The following is a 12,920-nucleotide window of genomic DNA, read 5'->3' as shown; positions in this document are numbered from 1 at the left end:
GTGAGATCACCAGTTTATTACAGTTTTGAGTGCATGGTCTTAAAAAAGATTCACATGCTTAGGAATCTAAAAAGGAAATTTCTGAAACCCACCCTTTTGTTAGCAAACCCAAAAAGAAAAGAACAACTCCAGATGTGGCTGCTCCCTTGCTGTCTGTTTGCAGTGAAGCCCACGATGGTGGATGGCTTGAGCCTGAGAGCTCAGAGTTCCCAAAAGTGAAGCTGATCTGTTCCTGGTCCTGAGTGGGGCACCAGTATGGCAGGTTTCCCCAAACTGAGGATGAACTAGTTCAAGCTGGAAAAGTGGAATGGCTTGAAGCTTTTCTTCTGCAGTCGTGGGACTGGCCCAGTGCTGGTGGCTATGCTATTTTCTAGTTCAGAAAGGTAGGGGAGACCTAGTCTTAAAGAAAACAAAAGAAGTCATCTTTCTACAGTTAATTAGCTATAATACCTTAAGGAATACTTATTTCCTTATTTGTGCTTTAATGTGTACTACTGACTTTCATTATTTAGACATTAATTTGTGACTATTGTAAATGTTCTTTTAATGTGTATTTAGACTGATTCTGAAATTTTTTAATGAAAGAAAATCTGGTTTAAGAAATTTAGGATAGAGATTTATATATGCGATTTCATTGATGAGCTCTTAAAACAATGGTGGGTGGCATCATCTCTACAACTTTTAGTCTTTTTAAAAAATTAAATTTTTTTTATTTTTCAACTTCATGCCACAGTAGTTTTCACCAATCATTTTGCAAGGTTTTGAGTTTTGCATTTTTCTCCTTCCTTCTCTCCCCTCTCCCCTGACAGAAAGCAATCTAGTATAGGCTGTACATTGTATAAACATGCTAAATATAGATCCATATTAATCATGTTGTGAAAGAAAAATCCAAGTGGGAGAAAAAAATTTGAAAAAAACCACATAATCTTTTAAAAACTGAAGGTAGTAAACTTTGGTCTGCATTTAAACTTCTCTGAATATGGATGGTATTTTCTAACACAAGTCTTTTAGAATTGTCTTTAATTATTATATGGAATGAATAAGTCCATCATGGTTTACCATCACCCCAAGATGTTGTTAGTGTATATGATGTTCTTTTGGTTCTGCTCATTTCACTCAGCATCAATTTATGCGAGTTTTTTTTTTTTTTTGGTAAGGCAATGGGGTTAAGTGACTTGCCCAAGGCCACACAGCTAGGTAATTAGTAAATGTCTGAGGTCAAATTTGAACTCAGGTCCTCATGACTCTAGGGCCAGTGCTCTATTCGCTGCACCACCTAGCTGCCCCAGTTTATGCAAGTCTTATCAGACTTTTCTGAAGTCTCATCCTTCATGATTTCTTATAGAACAATTACAACTTATAGTCTTAAGAAAGTTGCCTATAAGCACTGAGAAAATAAGTGACTTGCTTGGAGTCACAAAATGAAAGTTAGAAAATATATTTTAGATAACATTTTTGTTTTAAATGTATTTTGTAGTTCTTTTTAAATTTATATTTTACTTTATTTTTCCAATTCTGTGTTAGTTTTTCAACATTCAACCATTTGCAGATCTGTAAGTTCCACATTTTTCTACCACCCTCCTTTTCCACTCCCCTCCCCTTGGTAGTGAAACATCTGGGAAAAGTTGTCCGAGTATATTTGTGTTTAACATATTTGCATATTAGTCATTTTGTGTAAGAGGAATTAGGACTAAGGGGAAAGAAAGAAAATCATAAGATAGGGGGGAAAAACAAAAAGAGAAATTTTTAAAAAGTAAACATAGTAGACACTGAGATGCTATGCCCACCCCCCCCAGCCATGTAGATGGCATTGTCCATGATAGGTCTCTCAGGGTTGTCCTTGATCTCTGAAATGCTGAGAGCAGCTGCATCCATCACAGTTAATCAACTCACAATGTTTTTGTTAATGTGTTGTAGTTCTTTTCAAAGAAATTCTGGCAAAAACAGTGGTGCCTATGTTTTTTAACAAATGAATTATTCATTTTTGTAGTCTCTTTCATTTATATATATATATATATTTAAGAGCATCAAAATTTTCATTTAAAAATTTGAGATAATTAGTCACAGTCCTAATTTTTTACAGTTGGTGAAGATGGACAAGTAAAAATTTGGTCAAAGACTGGAATGTTAAGATCTACTTTAGCTCAGCAAGGTAAGTTTTGCTACCAGCTAATCACTTATTTTTTAAATTGTTGGGTTTATTTAGGTTGTTGGGGTTTTTTTTGGTTTTTTTTTGCAAGGCAAATGGGGTTAAGTGGCTTGCCCAAGGCCACACAGCTAGGTAATTATTAAGTGTCTGAGACTGGATTTGAACCCAGGTACTCCTGACTCCAGGGCTGGTGCTTTATCCACTGCGCCACCTAGCCGCCCCTTTTAAACTGTACAGTAGAAAAGTTCTATAAAAACTTTTAACAAAAGGCAATAATAATCTTGTGCATTAAAAGCTTAGGTTGGTCTGATAAAGAAAAAAATCCCTTATTTCTTTTTTTTTCATTTCCTTTCTAATCTAGCCCTCAGTTTCCCACTAGTTTGATTCAGATGCCAGGAGAATCTTTCATGTTTGCTTGAAATTTACAGTCCTTTTAGAAGCCTTTTTGTGGAATAATTAGGCAAGAGTTTTTGAAATTCACTGGTCAAAAATAGGCATAGTAAGAAGGGTATAGATTCAGAGAATGTCTCCCCTTCAAAAATATAAATGGCCTTTATCCTTTCTCACTTTTTATGAACTTTTGATCCTTCACAGCAGGGGGAAACAGATGTGTTGATCCAAAATAATGGGTAATGGAAAAATCAGGTAGAGTTGGTTCTTATATGCACCTGCCGGTGGAAGGAAACAGTAATACAGAGATTGTGCAACAGCAATAGAGACAGTCCCAAATTCAGAGTTAGCTCTTGAAGGCATTGTTTTATTTGCTTATTGACCATCCTTTTTATGACTTAGAAAGTATGAGTCTGTTATTCCCTAAGCTGAGAGTAGAGCAAATGATTTGGGATTTCCTAGAGGAGAAAATAGCAGATGGCTCCTGAATGTGGTCAAAAATGCAGGCAGGCTGGCATGTTCTTCAGGGGTCCTTCCGTGACCACCTGCCATACCCAGGCTTCCTTTGCTGGATGTTCTCGTCTAGGCCCTGCATGGCTCCTCAAGGCTGTAGGGTCAGGGTCCCTCGCCAGGGCATGGTGCTTGCTGGGCCAGCTGTGAGCCCCACCCAGGCGCTTTTTGCTCCTTTCCCACTCATTAGACCCTTCTGAGGAGGAAGGACTCCTTGGCCCTCAGATATTTCTCATTTGCCTGGCATTGAAACCGTCAAGATTGTGGACTGTTGGCAGCTGCTGCTTCTATGCCTTCATCCTTGTTGGAGATGCTCCTGATTCAAGTTCTCCTCTCTCTGCTTGTGGAATCTCCTTTGCGCAGTTGGACTCCACTCAAGTTTTCTAGAACTGAGCTGTTAGGGGCTAACCCCCAAGGCTGGACATGTCCATGTCTAGTCTCTCCTCTGGCTCAGAAAAGAAAAGGAGGCAGAAGGTGGCACCAGGTCCTGGAGGCTCCAGGCAACCCTCAAGGGTGCCCTGCACTCCTCTGTAAGCCTCTTTCTTGGATCCTGAGGGAGGAGGGATGGGGGTGAAGAGATTCCCCCCCCCCCTTAACCGGCCTCCAGTCTGGAGAGATGAAGGGGAGCCCTCTCCAGGGGAAAGGAAAAGGGCAAAAGGAGCAGTTATTTCACTTATGTTTCTTGCTCCTCTTCAGAAATAACTGTTGCTTTGGTACTCTTATTTAAATGCTTGAGAAAAGTGATTTTCCATTTTTTTTTCCTTTGGTAAAATCATTCCCTTGAAATAAAACCACTGTGGAAAATCTGAAGTAAATAAAACCCTTGAGACTTGAATTCTCCAGCTGGTTGGAGTCAGTCCCTGAGCCACAGGCCTCCTGCAGCCTTTCCCCTTTCTGCGGCCGGCTCATTCTTGTCCGTGGTTTGCAGGGAATCCTCCGGAGATTGTAAAAGGGCATACTCAATCCACAGAACTCCTTTTCTGTGACCTCCTTCTGTTTCTTGAAGGACAAGAATGTGCTGGCCATGGACAAGCTTTGATCCGTTGGGTCAGTCTGGAGCTGGGTCAGCGATGGGCCCATCACTGACTCCCTGTCTTCTGACCAAGGACAGCAGTCACCAGCTCAGTCAAGGCCAGCGACCAGGCCATCTGCAGTGACTCAGGAGCCTTCTGGGGCTGCTGTCTGTGGTGACCATTTTCATCTTCTTTTCAGAGATTTGTTTCAGCTCATCCCATTTTTGCATAACAAATTCAGAAGCCTTAATCGTTTTGTTTGTGCTGTTCCTGTTAGCAGTCCTTCAGCTGCTCCATGACTTCCGACCCCACAACCCCAACCTTTCCCAGCCCATGTTCAATGCTGCCTCTCTCACTATGCTCACCTCTCATCCTTCCTTCCTCGCACATTAGGTTCTTATAAATGACCAACTCTCCTCCAGTGAACATACATGGAGCAGCTGGGTGGCAGAGTGAATAGCGCACTGGCCTTGGAGTCAGGAGGACCCGAGTTCAAATGTGGACTCAGACACTTAAAAATTACCTAATTGTGTGACCTTTAGTTTTGCAACAATTTTTGTTATTTCATTTTTTATGCCAAATTTAACAGCTTCTCCTGATGGGAAGGGTCTCTCCTCTCTCCTCTTTACTGAAGCTTCCTGGATCCACCTCTCAAAGGTCTTGCTTCACTCTTACCCAATTTCAAACTTCTATGTTTTACCCTCCAACATTTCAGTTTTGTCTTAGACTGAACTTCTGACTCAATGTTTTCCCTTATCTGATTAGTTGATCACAAACTTCCTAGTGATATTTTCACAAAATAAACAACAAAAGGACCCCATTGCCTTGCAAAACCAAAAAAGAAAAGAGTATAAACATGTTGCTCAATGGAGCTGGAGGGCATTTCCTCCACACCAACTTATGTTGTCTAGTCTCTGGGCCACAGTGCCACACAGAAAGGTTTCTCTTCTATTCTTTCCTTTCCTCATGACTTGGTACTTGGTGCCCATCATCATGCTTTTGTCTCTACCTTATTTCTTTTGTGTATAGCATATCATCTCCCCCCAGTCCTTAATGAGAGGAAATGGAAGGAGTGAGCAGCCTCCTAGTGGTCTCATGGTCAAGGGTGGCTCATGGGCTGGTGCCCCCCAGGCAATTTATTTATGGACTATTGCCTATGACCAAATTGCCACCTTAGAACAACCCAAGAGGCAGTGAGTCACTGAGGGATAAGCAGGGCTCTGGGGCCCAAGGACCTGGGTTCAGGTAACCTTGGGCAAGGACTCTGTAAAACAAGGGGTGGGAAGAGGAGGCTGAGCCTGAGGCCCTTTGGAACTAGGTCTGTGATCAAGACAGAAACAGACCTGGAGACATCAGCATGTGGCCATGCTCTTGAACAACAGACTTTGGGGCTCCTTCTGGAGAAAGAGCCTGGGTTCTCAGTGACCTGAGAGTACCCTGAAAACTGCGAGCATCAGGGGAGAGCAGCAACCTCCTGACCCCGCTGCTCTGATCTTCTTGGCAGGGCTGCTTTTTGATGTTTGGTAGATGGTAGATTGCTTTACTGCTTAATTGTGTCTAAAGAAGTTTAGTCTTGTTCTCAAAATAATGCTGTCTCCACAGCAAGGCAGTTTAGTTTACCTGTCTTAGAGATCTCAGCTGCTGGTGAGCCTGTGTCAACTGGATGGCAGCTCTCTGAGTTCAAGGACTGGGCTCATGTCCTAATGGTAGTTTCCTTAAATTTGTTGAAAAGTGTCATGTATCAGAGATACTAATGAGATAGCTATGAGGCTAAATAGGAAAGGGCAGTGAGATGTATTTTTAAACATCAGGGCAAGGGAAGTCTGGTGGATTCTGATGGAGCCTGTTGTCTCATCCATGTCCTTGCAGGTTGTACAAAAATACTAAGTCTTTTACAGAATATGCTAGTTTTTTTTTTTTTTTTTTTAGGTTTTTGCAAAGGCAAATGGGGTTAAGTGGCTTGCCCAAGGCCACACAGCTAGGTAATTATTAAGTGTCTGAGACTGGATTTGAATCCAGCTACTCCTGACTCCAGGGCCAGTGCTTTATCCACTATGCCACCTAGCTGCCCCATATGCTAGTTTCTTTAACCAATGAAATGACACAATTAACAATTGGAGTTTGCCTCTTGCCTAAATTGAGAATTTGATCCCCCCCCCACTTTTGGCTGCTAAATAGTCATGCTATTTTGTATATAATTATGTCATTGGGATTTTTTCAGAATTTGTGATATCCAGTTTTTTAGATCCTTTTTTGTTGTTTATTTGTGAAAATGTCACTAGAAAGTTGGTGATCAGCTAACCAGATAAGGGAAAACATTGATTGAGTCAGAAACTCAGTCTAAGACAAAAATGAAATGTTGGAGGGTAAAACACAGAAGTTTGAGATTGGGTAAGAATGAAGCAAGATCTTTGAGGGATGGATCCTGGAAACTTCAGTAAAGAGGAGGGAGGAGAGACCCTTCCCATCAGGAGAAGCCATAAAGTTTGGCATAAAACATGAAATAACAACCAAAAATTGTTGCAAAACTAAAAATTGAGTAAAGGAACCTTGTAATATTTATCACATTATTGTTTTTATTAGAGTCATCTGAGTCAAGAGTTTAAAAAAACAAAGTAGGGATTTCATTTCTTAAAAATTGGAATCAACTGTTGAAAGAGCCAAAATTTTACATGGATATTTCCATTTTTGTTTTTTAATTTTATTTTATTTTTCCAATTACATCCAAAGATAGTTTTCAACATTCATCTATTTGCAAGTTATGAGTTCCACATTTTTCTACCGCCCTCCCTTCCCTCTTCATGGCAACAAACAATCTGGTAAAGGTTATACATGTACAATTGTGTTTAACACATTTCTATGTTAGTCACGTTATGAAAGAGGAATTAGAACTAAGAGAAAAAAAACCATAAGTAAGAAAGAAAAAAACATAAAAGAAATTCTACAAAGTGAACCTAGTATGCTTGTTCTGCATTCAGACTCATAGTTTTCTCTCTGCATAGAGACAGCATTGTCCATAGCAGGGCTTTCGGAATTGTCCTTGATCTCTGAACTGCTGAGAGAAGCTATATCCATCGCAGTTGTTCATCTCACTATATTGTTGTTAATGTGATTACTGTTCTCTTGCTTCTGTTCCCTTTCATTCTTTTTTGAGGATTGGTTATAACATGAAATCCTAGCCTTCCTTTTGTATTATGGGGTACTGTATTTTTTAAAGCCTGCTTTATTTGATCTGTCTTTTCTGTAAGACTAGAAATTATTGGGATATAGCTGTGCTATAAGAAATGATGAACTGGTTGATTTTTAGAAAAACACGAAAAGACTTTGATGATGTAATGAGAAGTGTGATGACTAACCCTAGAGAATATTGTACATAGTAATAGTGATGCAGTCCTAAAACCAACTTTGAATGACTACTTCCCCTTGAGTATCATGACCAAATCCATGACAAAGGATCTCTGTAGGAAGATGCTTTACACTTCCAGAGAAAGAACTGATAACGGAGTAGGATGTTTTAAAACAGTGTGTTGAATTTCCAGCAGATTTCCAATTATTTTTATAGCTATATCATTGAAGAAACAGAAGAGTTCTAGACATAAAAAAAGTTTAGTAAGTAAATGGTGGCTGTATGCAAGGTGCATTGGTGAAAGGAAAGATTAATTAGAAATTAGAAATCACTATTTTAAGCCCCTGCTGTGTACACAGCACTATGCTGGGTAAGATAGAAAGTGTAGATAAGAAGGCATCCCCACCCTCAGGGACCTTACTATCTTGGGGAGGATAAGACATTACCACAGATAACAATAATATATAACACTGTATTATGCTGCATTACACAGTTACAAAACAAGTTGCTCTGAAGGCTGAAAGGGAAAAAGAGTTAAGGAAAACATCCTAAAATGGTCGACATTTGAAATTGGGTTTAAAATCAGTCAGATAGCCTGTGTTTGTTGCCCAACAGTCTGACCAAGGCCTTTGATCCTGACCATCTTGAGGGTGTGTGTGGGAGATGATGGAAAAATTGGCTGCCCAGAGAATTCATCAGTCTTATATGCCAGTTTTGTGATGATGCGCTTGCACTTCTGAGGGGGGAATAAAGGCTCTGCTTATCCCCATTCTTTTTAGTATGATGTTTCCAAGCAATGTTGTCAGACACCTTCAACAAGGGCAAAAATGACATCAAGGTCAGCTACTGCACTGATAGTAGTTATTTAACTAAAGTAGAGTGAGAGTTGGTCCATGATTTTTATTTGCAAAACATTGTGCCCTCAATGGAGCTTCTGAGGCTGAGATGCTATAGAGTAGGGATTGAGTCTCTGGCCTAACAATTAACTCCAAGAAAACATGGGAGCTCTGCCAGTCAGCATCATGCCAATCATATATGGAAACACTGACTATGGCAAATAGAGAAATAATGAATGCTATGGATAAGTTCACTTGGCAGTGGCCTTTCCAGGGAGGTACACATTGACAATGAGGTTGACACATGCATTGATAGAGCTAGTTCAATATTTGGGAGGCTCTGAAAGAATGGGAGAGAAGAGGTATTAGACTTCTGACCAAACTGAAGGTTTACAGAGCTAGTGTGCTGACCTCATTGCTGTATGCTTGTGAAGACTGGACAGTCTATCAGCTCCATGCCAGGAAACTGAGTCACTTCCATTTAAATTGTCATAGGCAGATTCTGAAGATCATCTAGAAGGAGAAGATACCAAACACTGAGGTCCTAGAGAGCACAACTACAATGGGCTGATCTTGTTCCAATGTTTGCCCAAAAGACTATTTTACAGAGAATCACCTAGGGCAACTGTTCACAGGGAGGTCAGGAGAAGTGATGCAAGGATGCTCTCAAGGTCTCTATGAAGAACTTTGGAATTGATTATGAGGTAAGAAGATGCTGGCACAGGGCTGCCCAGCATGGCATGGCCTCATCAAAGAAGGTGTTATGCCCTGTGAGCTAAGCAGAATGGTAGCATCTCAAAAGAAATGTTCACATGGACTATTTATGACCAACTGATGGAGAGCATCTCATCAGCCACAGTCGAACACACTGGATCTTGACCCCAATATAGTGATGTCATTTTGGTCCTCTTCGAGAATGAATGACAACAACCAACCAAACAACCAACCAGCCAGTCTACCATGTTCCAGTCACTGTGCTAAGTATTGAGGACAGAGAGGAAGGCAGAAAACAGTGCTCCTGACCTCAGAGAGCTCACAGGCCGGCAGGAGAGAGACATCATGCTCTTTTTTATGGGCAAGATAGATGGACTCAGCATAAATTGGAGACAATCAACAGAGAGAAGGCATGAAGAGGAGGGAGGCCTGGGAAAAGCTTCTTTTAGAAGATGGGACATTAGCCTAGACTTTAAGGAAGTCAGGAAAGCTAGGAGGGAGAGCTGAGGAGGGAGAGGAGCCAGGCCTGGGAGAGAGCCTGTGAAAGTGTTCAGAGAGATGGAGTGTCTTGTTGGGGGAACAGTCAGGAGGGCCAGTGTCCCAGGATTGCAGAGTATGTGAAGGTGAATAAGGTGTAAGAAGACTCGAATGTTAGAAAGAGGACAGATTATGAAGGGCTTTAAAAACCAAACAGGATTTCTATTTGATCTTGGAGGTGAATGATAGGGAACCAATGGAGTTTTATTGATTAAGGAGATGATGGAGTCAGACCTGCACTGGTGACTGGCTGGATTGGAGAGGCATAATTCAAGTGGGAGATGATGAGGATCTGCCCCAGAGGCAGGGCAATGTGAGAGAAGAGAAGGGAGCAAAGGTGAAAGGGTATCTCTGCTGAGATAGGTGGAGGGAGCATGGTTGAACTTGTGCTTTAGGAAAATTGCTTTGGTGGTTTAGTGGATGATGTATTAGAATGGAGCAAGGTTTGAAACAGAGAAACCAAATAGAAGACAGTTGTAATAGTCCAGGCACGAGGTGATGAGGGCCTGACCAGGATGATGGATAGAAGAAAAGAAAAAAGGAAAAGCATGCAAGAGATGTGAGGGAACTGATTTATTAGGGACTAATTTGTCCAGGCAAAGGAGATATTACCAGGCGGATGACAGTGTCATAGGAGAATTGGGGAGGCATAGTTGAGAGAGATTACAAAGGTGATAGGCCTTGGCGTCAGATTGTATTTGAGTGGTGAGAATGAGGAATTGGGAATGGAACTGAAGTAGGAGTCTGGGGACTGGGAGAATAGTGGAAGAGGGGAAGGCTTAAGGGGAAAGTTAGTAAATTCAGTTTTGGTAATGATGAATTTAAAGCAGTCTGTAGGACACATGTATCTAACATGTTTTTGGGGGTATGAGACTGGAAGTCAGTAGAGATGATCAGTCTGGAGAAGAGGAGTTGAGAATCATTGGCACTGAAATTTTAGTATAGAGAAAAAAGAGAAGAGGACTCCGGATCAATCCCCATGAGTTCCCCACAGATAGAGGATGAGACTGAGGTGAAGGTCTAGCAAAGGAGATAGAGGAGTCATCAGAGAGGTGGGAGGAATATCGGGGTGGAGTGTCCTTGAATCCCAGAAAGAATAAAATGTTAAGGAGAAAGGGTGGCCAGCAACATCCAAGGCTGCAGAGAGGTCAAGAAGGTGAGAATTGGGAAGAACCCATTGGATTTGGGAACTAAGAGATGGTTTGTAACTTTGGAGATGGCCAGTTTCAGTAGAATGAGAAGGTCAGAAGCCACACTGGAGAAAGTGAAGAGAGTGAGAGGAGAGGGAACGGAGGCAATGATTGCTGATGACCTTCTCAAGAATTTAGCCATAAAAGACAGGAGAGATATGGGATGGGTCAGGGGATGGATTGGAAATTTTTTGAGATATTGGATAAGCAGCCACTGGACAAAGAAAGATTAAAGCTAAGTGAAAGAGTGGGGCATGATGGAAGGAGTATCTTTTAGAGAAGATGGGATGGAATGGGGTCCCTTTGCTTTGGGAAGGACATAGAGAGAAGAGAAGGCAGAGGTCATGGTGAGTGTTCTCATTTTCAGTAAAATAAAATGTGGAGTTCTTGGCTGGGAGGTGGGAGGAAGGATGAAAAGGTTTGGAAGAGCCCCTGTGGAATGGGGGATGCATGGGGATTTGAGAAAGCAGGGACAGTATGATGGCCTAGTAGTAGTGAGGACCCTCTTGATGTGTAGTGTAAATCTGTAGTGGACTCTGTTGGGGTGGGGGGGGTTTGTGTGATCTGTGTATGGAGAGTGACAGTTGAGGATGAGGAGGAGGAGGAGGATGGCTGTAGCCTTGGTGATCATAGGGAAGTTAGGAGGAGAGAGAAGCTTCAGCTGGGTTCAGCTGGAGCAGGTTGAGTTTGACCCATGTGAGATATCTCACAGAGAATGAGAGGGGTAGGAGACTCGTAGGTGTGGAGATGATCCTGAAACCATGGGAGTGGAGGAGATCACTCAGTGAAGAGAAGAGAACCCTGGAGCTGAACAGCATGGACCAGGGAGAGATAGTGGGGAAGCAGTCTGTGCTTTGAAGGGAGGGGGAGTTTGAGGGTTTATCCAATTTGGCTGACATGTAAAGTGCATGCAGAGCAGTAAGGACAGTGGAAATGGGAGTGGCACCTAGATGTGAAGGGCATTGAATGTCAAGCAAAGAAATTTGAACTTTATTCGAGAGACAGTAGGAAACCACTAAAAGGTTTTGAACAGAAAAGTGAAACAACCTGATCTATTTCTTAGAAAGATTTTTCTGGCAATGGTGAAAGGTGAATTTGAGCAGTGGGATAGGAGAAGAGGTGGCAAGAGCCATAAGGAGACTCTTGTCACTGTTGAGGTGCAAAGGGGGATCAGTTGGTAAGATACTGTAGAAAAGGAATTGATAGGAAATGATAACATAGTCTGAACTAGTCTCATAATTCAGGGAGGAAAATAGGAGCTAATTCTTAATATGTCTATTATGGATTAGTGTACTTTGAAAATATTTAAAATAAATTTTGATTCTTCTCTTTTGCTTTTCTATTGCCCAGATTTCCCAGTATAATTTTTCTATTTAGCCCTTCTGATCACCACTTCTTAAAATAAAGAATAAACAATTTGACAAAACTATACACAACAAAAAATATGACATACTCAAGTGTATATGAATAGATTTTTTTGAAAATCACCTGCATAAAGGTAGTAGCTTACACCACAAGACCATTGAGAGACACCACAGAGAAAAGAGAAGGCCTAATTCCAGAGCCCCCACACCCTGCAAAGTTGGGGGAATTCAGGAGTAGAGAGCACTGGGTATGTGTCTTGGCAGTCATCCAGGATCAGAAGGTTGGGACCAGAGGGAAGGTCCGAGAATTGAGCAAAGTAAGAGACGATTGCTGACCTTGAAGAGAACAGTTTAGAAAAGAGGGAGAAGTTCCTGAAGTGGAGACAGTTTTTCCTGACCTCTAGCTGACCCAGGACTAGACCTAGGACTTTGTCCACTATTTGTATTTTACTACATAAAGCCTTTCCTCTTGCCATCTCTGATCTTGTCCAGTCTGTTTGCCCGATGCCATAGTCGGGAAGACTTTTATGTTTTATTATTGTCTCTACTCTGATGTAACCTCACTGTGTCCTTAGACAGCGAGGGCTACAGGGGATTTGTCAGTCTTCAGGGAGGAAGGGGTTTCCATACCAGGAATTCCTGAAAGTGAGAATCAAATGTCTGGATTAAAAAGAAAATCTCTGACTGTAAGAGGGTAGTATGCCATTCTTGAGGCCCAAATCTTGCCTTTCCTAAGAGCCAACTGGGAAGAGGGAACCCAGGAAATGGCAAGATGGCAGCTTTGGAAAACCAGCACAGGTGTTGGCTTTGGTTGGCTATTGGGAAAGAGATCTGAACCTTGGACTTGAGGTCCTGGGCTGTCCAGGGTCCC

The 12,920-nt window shown here is 41.7% G+C and overlaps 1 protein-coding gene across 1 annotated transcript in view; it reads left to right on the top strand.

The window, feature by feature from the left end:
- IFT80 (intraflagellar transport 80) overlaps positions 1 to 12,920 on the top strand; it is a 101,681-nt gene that overhangs the window by 13,640 nt on the left and 75,121 nt on the right. Inside the window, 1 exon segment of the mRNA XM_074190838.1 lies at positions 2,084 to 2,152. Within this exon segment, the coding sequence (XP_074046939.1) occupies positions 2,084 to 2,152 (69 nt within the window).

The sequence above is a fragment of the Macrotis lagotis genome, chromosome 6 (assembly GCF_037893015.1).
Source record: "Macrotis lagotis isolate mMagLag1 chromosome 6, bilby.v1.9.chrom.fasta, whole genome shotgun sequence".
NCBI classification, from domain to species: Eukaryota; Metazoa; Chordata; class Mammalia; order Peramelemorphia; family Peramelidae; genus Macrotis; species Macrotis lagotis.
This window is presented reverse-complemented; position numbering and strand designations above follow the sequence as displayed.